Source organism: Pogona vitticeps, chromosome 3, assembly GCF_051106095.1.
Source record: "Pogona vitticeps strain Pit_001003342236 chromosome 3, PviZW2.1, whole genome shotgun sequence".
In the NCBI taxonomy this organism is placed as follows: domain Eukaryota; kingdom Metazoa; phylum Chordata; class Lepidosauria; order Squamata; family Agamidae; genus Pogona; species Pogona vitticeps.
The window spans coordinates 59060840-59081173 of record NC_135785.1 but is presented as its reverse complement, the minus strand read 5'-3'; the positions used below and the strand labels follow the sequence as shown (position 1 = coordinate 59081173).

Sequence of the window (20334 nt, the reverse complement as noted above, 5' to 3'; positions counted from 1 at the left end):
ATTTCTTATTGTAGCTTTTACTTTTGGATGCCACTGGAAGGATGCAATTTTAATTCTTCCTAATCCAATTTAAATGCAAATGTTAACCACTCACATGATGGCACGTGTACATACTGTAATTAAGTGTCATTATATACTACACGAATCATTCAGAAAACTCCAGAGATTTTTTTTTGCATGCCTTAAGCTGGAAAGCAGCCAAGTAGTTTGCATTTTATTTTCCTTTGATATTTATGCCTACTTACTAAAGTTCTCTAAAATTATAGGTCAACAGATTATGGGACAACATATGAAAAGCTGAATGACAAAGTGGGCCTGAAGACCATCCTGAGCTACCTCTATGTGTGTCCAACTAATAAACGCAAGGTAAGTGAAATAAGTGATTGCTTTTAAGCATAACTCAGTGTTTCCCTTCTCTTGTTAGTTACATAAACAAAAGCAGGCGCTTACCATTTGGATAATCTTGAACCTTCTGTTCAATGTTCACTGAATTCTGATTCTGTCTTTTGGGACGAATGGTGATCTCTCATCCATGACATGGCCTTATAATATAGCCTTCATCACAAATTTTGTGAGAGCATATGGAAAAAAGGAGCAAACACTCTATCCACATTCTTCTTGCATGCAGAGGAAAGAGTGTAGAATAGCTTTACATATGTACAACTTGTGTGCATACAGTGAAGCGCATTTACAGTTGCACTGCAAATGGCTAGATACAGTGGTATCTAGGATTCTGAGCAGAACTTGAGCAGAACTCACAGATGGCAACGGCTGAGCAAGCCATAATAGTGTTGTTCTCTATGCTTCATACATGTTCAGGGTACATGTTGAGAACGTGAGAAATTATATCCGTCCAAACTTGCAACTGGCATTTGGGAATAGCTTTGTCTGTGCAGCATTCCATGTCTAAGTCACACTGGCCATGTGACCATGGAAGATTGTCTTCGGACAAAACGCTGGCTCTATGGCTTGGAGACGGGGATGAGCACCGCCCCTTAGAGTCGAACACGACTGGACAAAAATTGTCAAGGGGAACCTTTACCTTTACCCTTTGTCTGTGCACTTTACCAAAATGACACAAAGAGCTTTGGATCAAGGCTGCAAAATTTGGTACTCTTTGGTACCAAAAGACAACCAACAAAGCCTACATTGTAGGAAGGGGAGAGCTGCCGTTTTCGCACCTAAGACTAAGGAGGAAGTCAAATTGGTGGCATTGGCTGCCCTCATGAAATCAGTGATCACACAATTTGACTTCTTCCTTAGCATTGGATAAGAAAACAGCAGTTCCTCACCTTCCTGCAGGGTAAGCGTTGTGAATCGTCATTTGGTACCAGCTGGATTGTTTGATTTCTTTCATCTGATGATTATGCAGAGTTTCCTTCCTTCCTTCCTTCCTTCCTTCCTTCCTTCCTTCCTTCCTTCCTTCCTTCCTATCATGGCATGAAGCCTTTTGGAATTTGATGTGATGGTGTGTTTGGATCCTTCAGGGTGCCACTATAGAGCAGTAAATTGGATCTGCTGTGATCCACATTTTTTCAAACTTGGTTTCCATTGATGAAATTGTTGTAGTTTGCAGGAACCAGCAGATGGAAGCTGCTTTTGACAAGATGCTAGTTGTCAATTTCCTCCTCTTTTTTAAAATTTCCTTTTTCTGAAGTGACGTAAGGACACAGTATTCCAAGCCTTGCCTTGAACATTTAAACACACACACACCAGGTCAGGCAATTACACAGGGCAGAAACCAAACAAAAGCAATGTCAATCCAACTGGAGAATATTTAAACCACCCTGTCTGCTGAACAAAAAGCATCATAAGGCTGTAAGCAACTTGGAAGTTGAAGGGGAAATTTCTCTGTCCTCCTCTATTCAAGCAGAATCAAGGGTTGTAGGAATTAGAATAGCATCATTAGTGGTTTCATTAAGTGAGGCTTATAAGAAATGCCTATTGGTGCCACTTCTAGGAAAGGAAAAGTATTTTGGGTAGCTTTGGGTAAAATTCAGAAATATGCTCAGAAATAAACCAAAACATTTTATGCTTATTGCTTCCCCGCCCATGTTGGTTAATTTTACATGCATCTGAATCTTCTCATTCTAGTTCATGTTTATATTCCTGTGGTCATTAGATTAAAAATACAAGACATTAATTCACCTGCTTCTTACCACCTTGTATAATATATGAAGCTCCTTTAACCTGCCTGAGAATAAAGTCTGCTCCCATTTTTTCCCCTTTTGTTGTTTAAACACAAGAAACACAAATACAGGGTGGGTAGATTCCTTAATATAACCAACAAGTAGGCATGTGAATCATCCACAAATTTATTAGTCCAGAACTTAAGAAAATGTAACAGCATGTGATGACTACTTCCTTAAAAATTGATTTTCATATATTGAATTTTTACAAGTCTAAATGTGGTATGCAAATTACAGCTATATCCCAAATCTTGTAGAAAGACCCTGTCATAATTTTGTACAGATGAAGTGGAATAGTTCTTGAACAAAGTGAGTTATATAAATTGGGGAGGATTACTCAAACTTTGATCTTACAAAAGTGAATTAAATTAAACTGAATTACACTATTGCACACTGCCAAACATTAATTATACTGAATATGTCTGTGTCATCAATCACATTTTTTATTATTATCAACAAATTGATTTACTACCACTTCATCTTGTTATGATATCAATTACACCAAACCCATTTAGTGAAAGAATTTAATATAGCTGCTGACCTACAGACTGCTTATTTAAAAGTAAACAATATACAATGCCAATCCTATACAAGTTTATATGGAAATACATGCAAGTAAGGATTTTGTTACAGTTCCTAATAAAAATCAACTGACATTCATGAACATGTTCGAGTTCAGGATGGAAACAACTTGAGTTTTTAAATATATTTGGATTGATAAATTTGTGCACGATTCACATGCCTACTCATTGGTTATTTTAAGGACTCTACCCACCCTGTGGGTACGTGGTGGTGCTGTGGGTTAAACCGCAGAAGCCTCTGTGCTGTAGGGTCAGAAGACCAGCAGTCATAAGATCGAATCCATGCGACAGAATGAGCTCCTGTCACTTGTCCCAGCTCCTGCCAACCTAGCAGTTCAAAAGCATGTAAAATAAAAGTAGATAAACAGGTACCACCTTGGTGGGAAAGTAACGGCGTTCCGTGTCTAGTTGCGCTGGCCACGTGATCACGGAAACTGTCTTCAGACAAACGCTGGCTCTACGGCTTGGAAATGGGGATGAGCACTGTGCCCCAGAGGTGGACGTGACTGGACTAAATGTCAAGGGGAACCTTTACCTTTATCTTTACCCACCCTGTATTTCTCTTTCTTGTGTTTAATACAACACATGTTTTGGTCACTCATATAGTTGAATGAAATACTTTACAGAGCAGTGGGTGATTTTTAATATCTTCCTGCTAACTTTAAAGCCACAACATTTGAAACTAGAAGATTCAGAGCAGTTGTTTTATTTTCATGTTCTGTAAATAGTTCATGATGTTGCTCTAGAATGTATCATCTCTACATAAGGTAGTTCTGGCAGTTTTGTCCCGCTTTATCAGCCATGGATTCAGCTTATGGAATTGTGAGGGACTTGGAATTCTGTGCTAGAGAACCACAGTTCAGGGAGTGTCTTAGACCTTTCTTGTACAGAGTTCTAAGTATCCCATTAAGCTGAAGTTCCTAGGATTCCATGGGATAGAGCCTATCTAGGATGATAGTTTAACTGCTATCATGCTCCTAGATCTGAGTATTGTAGAAACACTTCTTAGTGAATGTGATCTGTCCACTGACACAAGTTCCTACGTGGATCTTTTATATATTGGGCATAAGACATCCATTGGGAGGGGAAAACCAAGGAATTTCATAAAGTACCACCAGTCATGCCATCTAGCATGATTAGATTGAAACAAATAATCTAATTATCTACCCTGCCTGTTTTTTTTTTAATATTTCAAATACGTATGCCTTCTTTTAATGTAAGTGTGTCAATACAAAGTTAAGAAGGGAGTTTGGAGAAACCTCATTAGAGAAATACACCAGAAATGGATAAATGGTACAAACTCTGAAGCCCTTTCATGCCTCCTGAATGAAGATGAACTCATTGTTTGGAAAGGAAAAAGTCTCATTAAGATGTTGGAATGACATTTATAGAGGCCATATTGTATTTAAAGTTGTTTGCCTTTTAAGTACTCCCAATAGTGAACTGAAAAGGATTTCACAAATCCTGCAGAGAAAATGCATCCCAAAGCCTGGAAGGTTTTAATCATATGAGCACCCCACTGAGCAACAATTTACCAAGGATTTGTAATAGGGAAGTACTCATAAGAGGCAAGTGGTTATTTTTCTCTCTCTCCATGTGTATATGAACAATTTATTGTAGAAAATAAATTTAGGCAAGGATCAGGTTTGGTTTTTTTTTAAGAGTGATAAAAGTGGCATGGGAGAAGTTTCAGTTCCTGTGGTGCATCTACATATTTACGTGCACACACACATTTATATAGTTAAAACTTAGAAATATCTTCATGCATGTTTAGATCTGGAGCTTCTCGGGATGCTGGGAAACACAGCTGCTTTTAGCTTTTTCCCCCCGCTGTCTACCACATACCAATACAGTATTCTAAATCTCCAATCCTTTCTGCTCCACTTAAGAAAGGCAATTTGCAATATTTTTTTTGAGAAAGCAAACTAAACAAAATAATTTTAATCCAGATAGATATACTGACCAGTCATTTTCATGTCGGAAGGACAGTTTTCTTCTTTCCTATCATATAGCTGGCAAAAAAACTGTCAGAAGAAATATAGTAGAAAAAAATCAAACGTTCAAGAAAAAAAACATTGTGGCACCTAAAAGACTAATGGCTATGTGAGAGTTCATTAAAATATAGCAGTTAGTCCTTAAGGTGTCAGAAAGGTTTTCTCTGTTTTTGCTTTTCTTTCGGGTCTGATATGCTTGCATGTCTATAACATGGCTACTTCTTTAAATATTACATCTCAAAAAAAGAGATGGAGCCACCATAATTCAATATTACAGTCATAATGCTCATCCAGACAAAAAGATGTATTCCTTTCCCCTTTGTGCTGATTAATATCAAATGAACTGGATTTTACCATGGTTTCTATTAACACTTACCAGTAAAATCTTACTTCTCTTTTTTTAAAAAATAATCAACATATTTTAAAGACATTGAACAAAATATTTCAAAAAGCTTGGGAAAAGTCTTTAAAAGTAATCTCCCAGTGTTTATTTCTTTGTGCGAACATTAAAAGCTTCTTGTCTGAGCCCTTTACAATGGTGATTTGCACCACTACTACTATACTTTGGTACATCAAGACAGATGGTCACAAACGTAGAGGATTCCCTTTAAATATGAACTTGTAGCCAGGATTTTATTTTAATTTGTTTTGTTTTGATAGCTTCTTAGCATAGATTTCTGTTAGAGGTGAAGGTTTCCTGTGTGAATCCTCTGCAGTGGAGGCTCACTCCATTATTAATCCACTGTTAATCCTGTTTAGAAAGCAGTTGTCTTTTAAAGCTGCTGTTTCAAAAATGTTGAGGAAAACTTTTAGAAATGATCTTCTGTGTTGGAATTTTGAAGTTCTTTGTGAATTAGCACTAATGTTGAAAGCTTCCAACCCAAGAAGGTCTTGCCACGTATATATATACATATAACAAAAAAAAATAACACAGACAAATGTAACACAGACAAATGTTATTCTCACCTATCCTTTTTATATGCCTCTTTGGGGGAATGGTATATTCTGAAAATATTCTGTGGAGAGTTGTTTGAAGAGATTCTGAGGGGGAAGAAAAGTGTAATGGTTGGGACTATAAAGAATTTGGCAATAAAAATGGTCATTCAGAGAAGACAGTAAAGACCACTGCATTTCTTCTTTATGCTGGAAGGAATGATAAGGGTCATTTTGTAGCAGCTCCACGGCTAAGGAAATGAGTGAAACTGAAACATACAGTTCCATATGCTGTCACCAGCATTCTGTAGTTAAGAAAACCAATATTTCATCAATGACTTAGTCAGTTACTGTACTCCACCCCATCTTGTTTTTGGGCTTAGAAACTTTCCCTAAATTGTTTACTTCTCAGGATCCAACTAGATGTTAAAGAAAATGTGTACTGCCTCCAATTAGCCAGTTCCTTTTTCCCATAGACAAATACCTCTACATCAGACTGTCAAATTAAGCTCATATTTACTTAAAAAATACCAATAATGCAATACAACAGCCTGATGGGTAAGGTAGGGAGGTAGGAAAAGATCTTAATAGGACAAACATAAATTTTTCACTGCTTAAAGGAGCACCATTTCTAAATAAATGCTAATCCAATCTTCAAGTTTGCCCCAAATTGTTCTGCTTTTCTTGCCCCTTCCCTATTTAATTCATGTTAAATGAATCTTAGCTTTTTGCTTTCTGGATACCCAGCACCCATTCTTTAAAGTTAACCTAATGGCTGTTTCTCCCACCACTTTTTCTCACAATTCTTTGGACTCAGATACTATTGTTCCTGCCCAAACAATTAACTGCTTCCACTTATGGCACTATTGGGAGCAGTGAAAGGATTTGAGGAAACAATCACTTTCTCAGAATTCTAAGAAAAGTGATTTTTGGAAGCAAAATGTTCAATAAGACTTAAGAGAAGAGAGGTGTTAATAGGAAAGGCCATAGTCAAAAAGGGGTGTAGTCGGGACAGGAGGTGCCTGGTGTATACAACAGAAAGGACAGATTTTATGCAGTGCTGTGAAGAGTGCTAACTGAATATATGACTTGCAAATTGACTGTATGGGAAGAACAAATAAGGAGGCTCCCTGTGGTGTCCTTTTAAGAAAGAACCAAGGACAACTGTGTCCACTGCCCATTTAAAGTTCCTCATGCCATTTTCGGAGCCCCCTCCCCTACAACTTCTTCTGTGCACAAATAAGAGGCACACAAATCAGGGCCGACCCATACTGTGCTCTTTTGGTGACACTCTACCCTGTGTCTGGGCTCCTGATGGTATTTCTACATTTCTGGTGTCTTTGTGAAGACTGTTCTTAAGGAGTGCAAAGGCACGGCCAGATCATAGATCTAATGGTGCAGGCAGGATGGAAAGGCACCAGAGCTGGGTTCTCTGTTTTATTTTAATTTCCCCCCTTTTCTTGACCTGCCGGAAGAAAATCCCAATTGGTTTCCTAAGACAAACACTGAGAAGGGAGTGAAGGAGGGACTTCAAAAGGGCAGTGGGCACAGTTGTCTTTGATTGTTTCTTAAAAGGACAATTTAAGGAGAATGCTTTTCTCTTTTCTTTCTGCCTCAGCTTTCTTGTTTCCTTAATCTGGAATTAGTAGTGGCCAGAAAAAATAATAATCAGGTGCTGTCAGGACTTTTAATTAATCAGTTGCTGTAGCAGGAAAGGCAAGAAAGGATCACTACTAATGTATTCGCGAAGGCTTTCACGGCCGGGATCTAATGGTTGTTGTGGGCTTTTTGGGCTTTTTGGCTGTGTTCTGAAGGTTGTTCTTACTAATATTTTACCAGTCTCTGTGCCCGGCATCTTCAGAAGACAGGAGTAGCACTCTGTGCTCTGAGTGCTACTCCTGTCCTCTGAAGATGCCAGCCACAGAGATTGGCAAAACATTAGGAAGAACAAACTTCAGAACACGACTAAAGACCCCCCAAAACCCCACAGCAACCATTCAATCACTACTAAATTGTAAAGGGGATTCTCTTTTTCATTGTCCTTTGTTTTTCTTTCTCTTTCCCCATTTGTAATCCCAATGTGTGAATGCCAGATTTACCACAAGGGATCTAAGGAATGTTGTTCCACCCCTGCGGGCAACCAATGGCTCTTTGCTCAGCCCTGTGGTCACCCCAGATGTGGTTCCTAGTTATACAGTTGTCTGATGCTGCAGCACATGCCTAGAAACAAGTGTCAACAGATAAAGCGAAAGCTGCAGGCTCAGTCAATGTTGAATATTTATGTTGGTAGATATGAACCCATGAGACAGGCTTGGGTTAATGATATTTGCTGGGTCCCACTATTTCCCTGGTCTTAAATCTTAACTCTGAGCTTTCAGAATATTTTACACATTTTTAAAACAACATAGAAAAACCGTAAGAGTAGAAGGAAGGTTTGATGACTACCTTCAGTTCTTGCAAAGAAGGGAGACATCTGTCTCCATTCAACATTTTATTGGTGCTGCTACTACTTCGTAGCCTGAACTTGGGAAAATGGAATTGCAATGCTGGTTCAGAAATGGTAAAAGTTGTTGTAAAAATTCAAGCTCTGCTTGCATCTCACAGAATTATCTCAAATGCAAGGAAGGCAGTGAAGTGTTGCTGTAGTTTTGCAAGACTTAAAATATAAGGATGTAACAGGGGCTTTGCTGGGACATATCTACCGTTTCTCTTTGTTCAGTGTTTGTTTCATAACCTGTTAGGTGTCTCTGCTAATGACAATGTCCTCCTTTGTCCCGATGTCCTCATTTTATTCTTGCACTCATTACTGCTTCAGATCTAGTAACACTGCTACGACATTTTTGTTACTGTTAGGAAACCCTGTTGTGGGTTGTTGCTACCATTTGGTTATCAGACTTGGACTGTGTTCTTTTTGGAGGAGAAAAGTATGAAATACATTTTTATATGAATACAATAAATAAATTATATTGAGAAGTGTACTACATTTCAGCACAGAGGTTCCATTAATCTATCACAGCTAATAAGCATTACTAAACCTCTTGCCCATTAATTTGTGGAATTCTTTTAAAAGCCAGTCACCATCAGCCCATCTTGGGACAATGGAATCTGTAAATTACCTATCTATTGTGTAAAGTACTTACTTTTGTCTGATCAGAGTTTTATGTCCTTTTTGTCTAATTGGTTAGAAGTGTTGTATGACATTATTACAAATATAAATGATGATAAAGGACAATCGAGGAAATGACATGGCCACTTGCTTCAAGATTTAATGTTAATTGTTGAATCATGTGGAAAAGGAAGCTTATTCCTGAAGTGGGATGCTGGCTGCTCTTGTGGTGTTCTTGCAGAATTGTGAAACCATGTGGCATCTACATTACAAAACTGCTAGCCGTTTGATTCCACTTTAACAGTCATGGCTTCATCCAATGGAATCTTGGGATGATTAGTTTGATGAGATATTTAGAATTCTCTATTGCAGTTCGGGGGTAGGTACAAGAGCTCTCTGGCACAGAGCTTGAGGTCACTCACCAAATATAGATTATAGTTAAAATAGAATCACACATTTTAATGTAATATAGAGTTGCAGCACTTGTACATTTTGAAGCAAGCTTAGCCTTGTACCAGCACAGAGCTAACATCATTTGTCTCATTTCAAGTGAAGCTACAATAAACTTACATATTATAATTCTATATTAATTAAGTCAGAATAAATAATTACTATCAACACAATTTTTAAAAGATATTACAAATCCTTCCCTTTCTAACAGTGCAATTCTGTGCACTTTGACTTGAGAATAGGACACACTGGGTAAAAACCTGTTGCTGTTTTATATAGGCAGAAGGCAAATGGCGTAACATTTACTTGCTTTTGTCTGGCAACTCAGGGGCTGGTGTTGCAGTTCTTGGGGATGTACGAACCATCTGGTGGGCCATGTGTTTGTGAGGTCTCATTAATTGCCAGATAGAAGTGAATGAACATTAAGCCAATTAGCCTTCTGAAAACATGAAAACAGGATTTCGGCCAGTGTCTCTTATGTCCAAGTAAAAGTGCACATGGCTTTACCATAAGGTAGGTGTATGTGTAGGATAAAATCTTCTTTTTCATTTTAATATTTGAAGCACTAGCAATGTTAATTTCTTGCTTGCACTTTTTATGACATGCATTTCTATGAATGTTTGCTCAGTAATATGAATCTGTTTATTTTTGGTTTGGTTTAACTAAATCAGACTGATCTCTCCGGCACAGAACTTAAAATAATGACTCCAGATTTGAAATTCTGTTGGAAAACAAAGCAATATTAACTATGCCTTAAAATATCTAGCAATATTTTAGTCACAAAATCCATATAAAATATCATTTGCGGCAAGATGTCTTCCTTAATTGCTCTTAAATCCACATTTCTGAATTAATTTTTAAAATATGTTCCACTGACTACAGATTAAGTTCTCAAAAGATTTTGAATGCATTAGATAAAATGAATACACAAAGAAAATCTGAGGGTTGAAAATTTAAAAATATAGAATAGATAGTTCTTTGAAAATAAAGCACACTAACAGGAAGCTGTCAAAAGTAATTTGTCCACTTAGTACAGATGATTAAATATAGGCCAGAATCCTATTGATTACCATAATAAATTACACTAGACCTACAGTGGGGTCTTGACTTAAGAACGGCTCGAGTTAAGAACATTTTGACTTAAGAACCACTCTCATAGGAAAATATTGATTTGACTTAAGTACTTAGATTTGAGTTAAGAACTGAAAAAAACCCACGTGGGAGGCAGGGAAAGTGCAAAAAGTGAACTTTCAGTTAACTGTTGGCCAGTGAAAAGGGTGCCTGTCTGCTTCCTCACTCCTCCCAGCATTTAGAGAGTGGATTGGGAGACAGTCTTTGGGCTGCCTGGTACTGTACTGCCTGGACTGTATTTTCCCTGCCTTCCCTGAACCTTTCTTGACCTAAGAAAAAAAAGAAACAAAATATCCCCCTCTAGTGGTCGAAGGCAGACTAGCAGCTTCCCATTAGTTGCTATGGACGGAAAAGAGCAGATACGGATCAAATGGTTCTCAATGCATTCCTATGGGAAATGCAGATTTGACCTGAGAACTTTTTGACTTGAGAACCGCCTTCTGATACGGATTAAGTTCTCAAGTCAAGACCCCACTGTACTGGATCAATGGAGATGTAGAAACACAACTCCTCTATAAATTCCATCAATTCAAATGAGCCTACTCTAATTGTGACAGTTTAAAATAGTGAGTCACATTTAGAGTAGACCCATTCAAATGGAACTTACAGAGGAGTTGACTAATTAAGTTCCCATTGATTCAATAAGCCTATTTTAGTGTAATTTTTTGCAGTAAGCAACAGGATGTGGGGGATAAAGATATTAGCCACCTTGAGACCCTGTACAAGGAGCAATAGAACATACATAGATCGTAGATACATAGTGACAAACATACTGCTTCTTTTGAATCCTTCCCATAATTGGTCCAGGTTATGAGAGACCTCTCTCCAGATTATTGGGCTTGGGCACTGCCCTGCTTAGTTCATGAGTCATTTTTTTTTATTTTCTCTTGACACATATTGAATGAGAAGCTCTTATTTGAGCATTTCACTCTTTTTTACATCAATCTTATTCCTTCTTGGAGGGGGACGTGGTGGTGCTTCGGGTTGAACTGCAGAAGCCTCTGTGCTGCAAGGTCAGAACCAGCTGTCGTAAGATCGAATCCATGTGACAGAGTGAGCTCCCGTCGCTTGTCCCAGCTCCTGCCAACCTAGCAGTTCAAAAGCATGCAAGTGCAAGTAGATAAATAGGTACCACCTCAGTGGGAAGGTAACGGCGTTCCGTGTCTAGTCGTTCTGGCCACATGACCATGGAAACTGTCTTTGGACAAAATGCTGGCTCTACGGCTTGGAAATGGGGATGAGCACCATGCTCACAACTGGACTAAATGTCAAGGGAAACCTTTATCTTTATACCTTCTTGACTTCTGTAACATTCTAGTACACAAGAGAGAGGAACCTTCTAGCTGTGCTTGAGATTTAGAAATCCTGAATCAAACTGTATACCGCTTTAATATGAAGCGTTAGTGTATAAAATGAACAGTTTTAAACAATTTAAAAATAAAAGATAAGTTTTTAAAGCTTCAGATAAAATCACTGGCCCTGTTTACGTGTCAAGCAGGACCATGATCTAACTGAATGGAACACGTCTGGTGCCAGTCCTACCTCAATTGGACCCACTGAAATCATTTTGGCTTGTTGTTCTAACTAACTTCAGACCCATTGATATAATGGGTCTACTTTGAACAGGAATGACACAGATTTTTTTGGCACCAAGGTGTTGTAACTTGTTAAATCTTACTTGCTGTTGTTTAGTTGTTAACTCATGTCCAACTCTTTGAGACCCCATCGACCAGAGCACACCATGCCCTCATGTCTTCCACTGCCTCCCAGAGTTTGGTCAAATTCATGTTGGTAGCTTTGATGACACTGTCCAACCATCTCGTCCTCTGTTGTCTCCTTCTCCTCTTGCCCTCACACTTTCCCAATATCAGGGTCTTTTCCAGGGAGTCTTCTCTTCTCATGAGATAGCCAAAGTATTGGAGCCTCAGCTTCAGGATCTGTCCTTCCAGTGAGCACTCAGGGTTGCTTTCCTTCAAAATGGATAGCTTTGTTCTCTTTGCAGTCCAGGGGACTCTCAAGAGTCTCCTCCAGCACCACAATTAAAAAGCATCAATTCTTCGGCAGTCAGCCTTCTTTATGGTCCAGCTCTCACTTCCATACATAGCTACTGGAAAAACCATAGCTTTGACTATGCAGACCTTTGTCAGCAAGGTGAGGTCTCTGCTTATCTTACTCCGTATCTTCCCCTTCTGTTTGCCAGGAGGTGATGGGACCAGTGGCCATGATCTTAGTTTTTTTTTTGATGTTGAGCTTCAGACCATTTTTGTGCTCTCCTTTTTCACCCTCATTAGGAAGTTCTTCAATTCCTCCTCACTTTCTGCCATCAGAGTTGTATCATCTGCATATCTGAGGTTGTTGATATTTCTTTTGGTGATCTTAATTCCAGCTTTGGATTCCTCCAGTCCGGCCTTTCGCATGATGCATTCTGCATATCAGTTAAATAAGCAGGGAGACAATATACAACGTTGTTGTAATTCTTTCCCAATTTTGAACTAATCAGTTGTTCCATATTCATATCCAGTTCTGTTGCTTCCTGTCCCACATATAGATTTCTCAGGAGATGGATAAGGTGGTCAGGTGCTCCCCTTTCTTTAAGGACTTTCCATAGTTTGTTGTGGTCCACACAGTCAAAGGCTTTTGCATAGTCAATCAAGCAGAAGTAGATGTTTTTCTGGAACTCTCTGACTTTCTCCATAACCCAGCGATTTGGTCTCTAGTTCCTCTCCCACTTCGAAATCCAGCTTGTACTTCTGGGAGTTCTCAGTCCACATACTGCTGAAGCCTACCTTGTAGGTAGGCTTAATAATCTTGCTAGCGTGTGAAATGAGTGCAATTGTGCGGTAGTTGGAGCATTCTTTGGCACTGGCCTTCTTTGGGATTGGGATGTAGACTGATCTTTTCCAGTCCTCTAGCCACTGTTGAGTTTTCCAAATTTGCTGGAATATTGAATGTACCACCTTAACAGCATCATCTTTCAAATAGTTCCACTGGAATGCCATCACCTCCACTGCCCTTGTTGTTAGATAAACTTTCTAAGGCCCACTTGACTTCACTCTTCAGGATGTCTGGCTCAAGGTCAACAACCACACTATCTGGGTTTTCAGGGACATCCAATTCTTTCTGATCTAATTCCTCTGTACTGTATATTCTTGCCACCTCTTCTTGATATCTTCTGCTTCTGTTAGGTCCCTCCCATTTTTGCCGTTTATCCTGTCCATCTTTGCACATAATGTTCCTCTAATATCTCCAATTTTCCTGAACAGATCTCTGGTTTTTCCTTTTCTATTATTTTCCTCTGTTTCTTTACAATGTTCATTTAAGAAGACCATCTTGTCTCTCCTTGCTATTCTTTGGAAATCTGAATTCAATTTTCTGTAACTTTCCCTATCTCCCTTACATTTTGTTTCCCTTCTCTTCTCTGGTATTTGTGAGGTCTTGTTGGACAGCCACTTTGCTTTCTTGCATTTCCTTTTCTTTGGGATGTTTTTTGTTGCTGCCTCCTGTACAATGTTACGAGCCTCTATCCATAGTTCCTCAGGCACTCTGTCCACCAAATCTAGTTCCTGAAATCTGTTCTTCACTTCCACTGTGTATTCATAAGGGATTTGGTCTAGATTATACCTTACTAGCCCAGTGGTTTTTCCTACTCTCTTCAGCTTAAGCTTGGACTTTGCTATGAGAAGCTGATTATCAGAGCCACAATCAGCTCCAGGTCTTGTTTTGCTGACAGTACAGGGCTTCTCCATCTTTGGCTGCAGAGAACATAATCAATCTGATTTCTGGTGATGTCCATCTGGTGATGTCCATGTGTAGAGTCGCCTCTTGTGTTGTAGGAAAAGAGTGTTTGTGATGACCAGCTTGTTCTCTTGACAAAACTCTATTAGCCTTTGACCTGGTTCATTTTGAGCTCCAAACTTCCCTGTTGTTCCTTTTATCTCTTGACTCCCTACTTTAGCATTCCAGTCCCCTAGAATGAGAAGAACATCTTTCTTTGGTGTCAGTTCTAGAAGGTAGCATGTTGGACACCTTCCAACCTGAGGGTCCCATCTTCCAGCGTCATATCTTTTACCCTTTTGTTTCTGTTCATGGGGTATTCTTGGCAAAGATACTGGAGTGGCTTGCCAATTCCTACTCCAGGTGGATTGTGTTTAGTCGGAACTCTCCACTATGAGCTGTCCATCTTGGGTGTCCCTGCACGGCATAGCCCATAGCTTCTCTGAATTACTGAAGCCCCTTCACCACGACAAGCAACCCATGAAGGAGCCAGGTAATAGCTCTGTCTAAATGCATGTGGATATATTTGTAGAACTGCCTACTGTGGTCTGTGAATGTCAATTTTAATTTTGTGTTTAACCTTTCATCTCTCATTTTATTTTTTAAAATTAAGAACAAGTTGGTGAGGTGTTTTTTTTTTAAAAGCAAGATGTTCCAAACAATAAATGAATCTGCTATTCCCAGAGGGTTTTATGAGAGATAAAGAAGAAAACATTATTTGTTGTTTAAGTTCTGATCAGCCACAATTGGGGTTTTATTTTGGTAAATTACAACATCTTCTTTTGGATCAGTCTGTAATAGTAGAAAACAATAATCTAATAATAATGAAGGGTATAAACCTTAGAGAGATAATAGCCACAGAAAACCTGTTTATAGGCAAATAACTTTCATCTCCTGAAACATGGTCCTGTGATTTATGGCAAGGGAGAAAGGGAAGGGACAGGAGTTCCCAGCACGTCAATTCTTCCAAAGAATTCTACCCACATAGTTATTTCTCAACATGTTTCTGGTAGGATGAATCCCAAATGTCCGATAAATCTGCTATCTGATGTGATCTTATTACAACACTCTCTGGTGATGGGAGCAAGCAAGATATATAGCAGCTGAGAAGGGTTCTAAGCCTTGGGACATAATGTGGTTGTGTGCAAGCTTGAATGTTCACTAGGCAACATAGGTCACAAGCCATAACTTACTTGCTAGGGAGCAAGCCCTGTCCAACGCAGTAAGACTATTTGAGAGCCAGCATGGTAAACAGGTTGGAGGGCTAGACTCAGATCAGGAGATGTAGGTTCAAGTCCCTGATAAGTCATAAAACTCACAATGGGATCATGGGCCAGTCACATTTCCTTAGCCTGGCCTATCTCACAAGGTTGCTATGAGGTAGAATAGGAAAGAGAACCAAGAATATCACTTTGAAGGAAAAGCAGAAGAATGGTGTAACATTAGGAGTAGACATACTCCACAGGTTTTTCAAGATCCTCATTGGACTTTTACTTTTCTCTCTACATGGATTTTGATGCAAAAAACATTTTCCAGTTTGCCTTCATATAGGTGTGAGCGGCCCCAGCCACTGTATCCATGATGAGGCAGCAGGTACTGATGATCAGTTAAGCTTTATTGGACTCAGCTTACAAAGAAAAGAAAAGAAAAAACAGTGTCTCTGTAGTCCTTTGCAAGATGGGGCTTCTAGCCCTAAGCAGCAGGGATGGAATTGGTGGCTTTCTATCCTTCCAGCCCTTTCAGGGCTGAGAGAATATTCTGTCCCAGCCTCCAGTTCCGAGGGAGTTACTTCACTCCCGTGGCAGCTCGTCTTGGCTGAAAGGTCCAGGCTGTTAAACAGTCCTTGCCAGCCAAGTCCCCCAGTATGGCATCCAGCAAGCAGAGGAGGCTGTGGAGCACTGGCTGTCCCTGGGAGCTTCTCTCTTTCAGCTTTCAGCTTGCCTTCAGATAAGCCAGCCATCCTCTGGAGATGCAGGCCTCTTAGAAGCTCGTTTCAGCGTCTCCCCCAACAGACTATTTTCTATCTTCTCCAAAGGTGACAGAAACTCCCAGGCATCCTCCCAAATGTCCAGTTCCTCCTCCCCTTCTCCTTGCTCACTCGCCTCTATATCTACCTCAGCTACAACTACTGTACAGCTGTTTCTCTGGGGGTGGGATTAAGGCCTCCACCCTCATCTGCCTCAGATGTTTCCTTCAAGGCCAACAATTCTGCCATTGCTGAGGGGGCCTGCCCATGCTGGCATTTAGCTCCTTACCCCCATCCGGCTGTAGCTGGCTCACAATGGGACACACAAAATCTGAAAGTGATATGAAAATGGAATAAATCTTTGCTGGAGTCGAAGAGCTGCTAGCTCATTTAAATGCTATGGCCACATAAATGGCACACTGTGTTCTTTCCAAGGAGCCAGTACATTTGTTCCTTGTAGTTTTCAACACTATTGTGCCTTTACATCTCTAGATAATTAATAAAACTCCAGTTGATAGTATCTGCCAGCACTTTCATACTATTAATAGCACAGTGTCTTCTCATCAGATATTGATTATTTCCTGTGGGCTTGGGTTTTGTTTTCTCTTGTCTTGCATGTCTGCATTAATTTTTGCTTCTGTATCTTCCAAACCTTTCATTTTTAATTGCCACACTGCAGTCTATTTGTTCAAAAATGAATAGATTGCAGATGTCTTAATCCTTCAGCCTTTTACCTTTATCTTTGGAGGGCATAATGTAATCTCCTGTATCCTGTTCCGTTGCTTTGCTGGTGCAGTGGAAGTGATGACATTGGTAGCGGCTGATTTCTATTAATTAAAAAGCTCTTGATTGGATTTCCGGTCAGATATGACTTTGTCTCAGTGTACATAAATTGCATGCAATCTGAAATCAAAGCAACAACTCTTTAATTAGCAGCAATCTTGCTTGCTACCAGTGAGATCCCTCCCATTACACTGACAAATTATGGAACAGGATGTTGACTAGGACATGCAGTTTAAGATATAGCATAGAATTATAAATTTTCATTGCTTTAAGGACTCCAAGGGTCAAATCTAAATCCCTGCCAAAGTAGTAAAATCACTGATAAAGTATCCCAGACAAATGAACAACCTTTGCTAAGAAATCTCCAAGAAAGGAGAGTCCATCACCTTCCAAAGTAGTCCATTTCCTGTTACACAGATCCTACTATTAAGAATTATTTTCCTAATGTTTATTTATTTATTTATTTATTTATTTATTTTATTTATATCCCGCCTATCTAGTCGCGAGGACTACTCTAGGCGGCTTACAACAACGTTAAAATACAATAAAAATAAACAACCAATACAAAAACAGGTAAAAGAAAAAAAAAACAGTAAAGAGATAAGAAAATCAAAAAATAGTTTAGTTGAAATCTCCTTTCTGACAATTTATTCTGTGTATTTCCAAGACAAAATGTTATAGACTGTTCTGGGTTTACAGAATTGGGTGTGGAGAATTAAAAGAAAGATTGAAAGACAGAGAAAGAGAGAAGATGAATCCAAATTTAATTGCATGCAGCTAGATTGGTGAAGGTGTTTTTTTTTTTTTTTTTTTTTTTTTTTATATCCCGCCTATCTAGTCGCGAGGACTACTCTAGGCGGCTTACAACAACGTTAAAATACAATAAGAATAAACAACCAATACAAAAACAGGTAAAAGAAAAAAGACAGGTTGACCTCCTTCTATGCACACTAACCCCTGAAAATACTACATTGATTTTGTAAGCTGACACTACACAATAGTGTAAGCCAGCCATTCTCAACGGGGCCCATATGACCCCCTGAAGAGCCTGGCACATTTGAAGGAAGCCACAAACTGAAATATATGAGATGTTTCTGAAAGATATCTGTGTTGTATCCTTGTTTGACAGGGGCCCTGGAACCTGAGAAGAGCTCCTAAAAGGGCCATGGCCAAAACAGGTTGAGAATGGCTGGTGTAAGCTATGGGTAGGAGGAGGAGTGTCACCCAGTACTTCAAAGAGATAGGTTCCATAAGCATTCCCTTACATCCTGGATCCAGCTCAATGGAGGAAATTATTTAAAAAGACATTTATTCCTTCTATATCTTTCTTTTCTTTAAAACATTTTATTCGTTTTTCAATCTATCTACATTCATGGCATGCATGTTAAACATCGTGTTACATGGGTTGTTTATAATTATTTGGTTTTTGTGTCTTGGTGTCTTCTTAGTGGTCCCTTCAAAATGTATACATTTTTAAACATTTAAACTGTTCATAGTATTGGCTACTATTATAATGTTGCTCTCATAGTATACAATGTTCTCAAAAATCCTCTAATAACATACCAAATAAAAGTGATTCAAGTTCCAAATCTATATAATTTGAGGTGATTTAACCAACAAACTTTGCATTTTATACCGATAATAACTGAGTACCATATTTGCTGGCATATAAGACGACTGGGCGTATAAGACGACCCCCCAACATTTCCACTCAAAATATAGAGTTTGTTATATACTTGCCGTATACTTGCCCTCTTCCGCACACCTTGCACACACTAAATAAAAGGTACTATTCATTGTCACCATTGTAAGGCCGCAGCACGACTGCAGCACCTCCGGTCTGCCCCTGCATCTCCCTGTGACCAGAACTAGTGCGCAAGTGCGCATGTGTGAGCTCTGCATAGACAAGGGGTGGGCTGGAGCACCGCTGCTTCCCGCCGAGCAGAATGGGCCAGTCACATCAAAAAGGCTGGCACCCCGTCTCGCTGCTGATGCTCGCCACGGCCGCACTGGATACTGCGTGACACTGGACGGTATGTAGAATGAGGTGGGCAGGCATTGGGAGGCTACTATGGGCACCCAGCGAGCATCGGAAGTCCACTATGGGCAGCTATGTCTATCCCAACTGAAGTGCACCCTGCGTATAAGACAACCCCCCCCCCCACTTGGAGGCATGTTTTTCAGGGCGAAAAAGTAGTCTTATACGCCAGCAAATACAGTAGGTACCTAACACATAATAGGTGTTATCTAAAGCATTCCATACAGATTTTCTTTATATAATTGTTTAGCCATTTCTATCTCCTCATTTTCTTTCATGTCTATATCAATATCGTATCTAATGCATGTTCATTAAGTACTATTTGTTTTGCCCCATCCTTATATCTAGCTTCAATTTACCTTAAAAACCACTGTGTTATGCCTTTACCCTGATTTAGTGAACCCTTATTTCAATATAATTCCCTTTTTTAATATATAAGATATGTCCCTTTACAATTCCAGAAGTTGGATATATACATGTTTCTCAACGTTGAAGGCCACCTTAATATTTTTCCCTTTTTCATCTTTCTAAGTAACTCCTTCTCTTATTTGTCTTTTCCCAATTCTTGTTTCTATCTCTCTAAACATTCTGTCATCCCTTGTGTCATCTGAAAACATTTTACACACTTTATCTATCTCCAATAGATCTTTATGCACTTAGTCTATCTCCGATAGATCTTCCAGGCTATTTTTAAATAATTCTGCTGATATTCTCCCCTCATCGTCCCTTAAAACTTCTCAGTTCCAAGATTAGAATTAAATCTAGATTTCCCCCACTAATTGTTGTTTCCATCACCCTCTCATTTCCTTATTCATTATTACCTTTCTCCTGTTGACTATAGTTCTTCTTCAACTGCTCCTTGAATAGTTTCCCCTCTTTGTTGTAGGATCTCACTATTTCTAAGATTGCTTGAAGGGTAGATTTTGTTTCATCACAAAATTGTTGTTGTGGCATTATGTTCCAGATGTCAAAAATTGTATTCCAAGTAAAAGTTGTCCAGATGCTTAAAGTAATCAGTCCAGTTCCATCAGCACTTGCTTCCATAGGTCCACTTTAATGAATTGATCATCTTTAGGGTTAAGCTTGAATCCTGTCTCAGACGTAGAGAGTTTTCACTGCCTAAAGGCCCAAGGTCCTATCAAGTTCAGAACTCAGGATGCAGTTTTGAAGTTCCACTTTGGCTGGATTAGGCTTTCTAGGGTTAATTTATCTGTAGTTCAGTTCCATCCTCAAAAAGAAAGGGAATTCCAAACAGCCATAAAGTGTTCAAGGTCATTGATTCTAGGCTTTTTGCCAGCACCTTACAAGTAGCATAAGCAAGTTTAGTTTCCCAGAGTTGTTGCCAATAATGTTTTTAGGAGAGAGATTCTTAAGTTTATAACAAGAGTA

At 39.2% G+C, this 20334-nt stretch overlaps 1 protein-coding gene across 1 annotated transcript in view; it reads left to right on the top strand.

Annotated features, from left to right (window-relative positions):
* The window catches only part of SORCS1 (sortilin related VPS10 domain containing receptor 1), a 545549-nt gene that overhangs the window by 260640 nt on the left and 264575 nt on the right, over positions 1-20334 (top strand). Inside the window, exon 3 of the mRNA XM_072995575.2 lies at positions 267-366. Coding sequence (XP_072851676.2) covers positions 267-366 — 100 coding nt within the window. The remainder of the gene's footprint in view (positions 1-266; positions 367-20334) is intronic.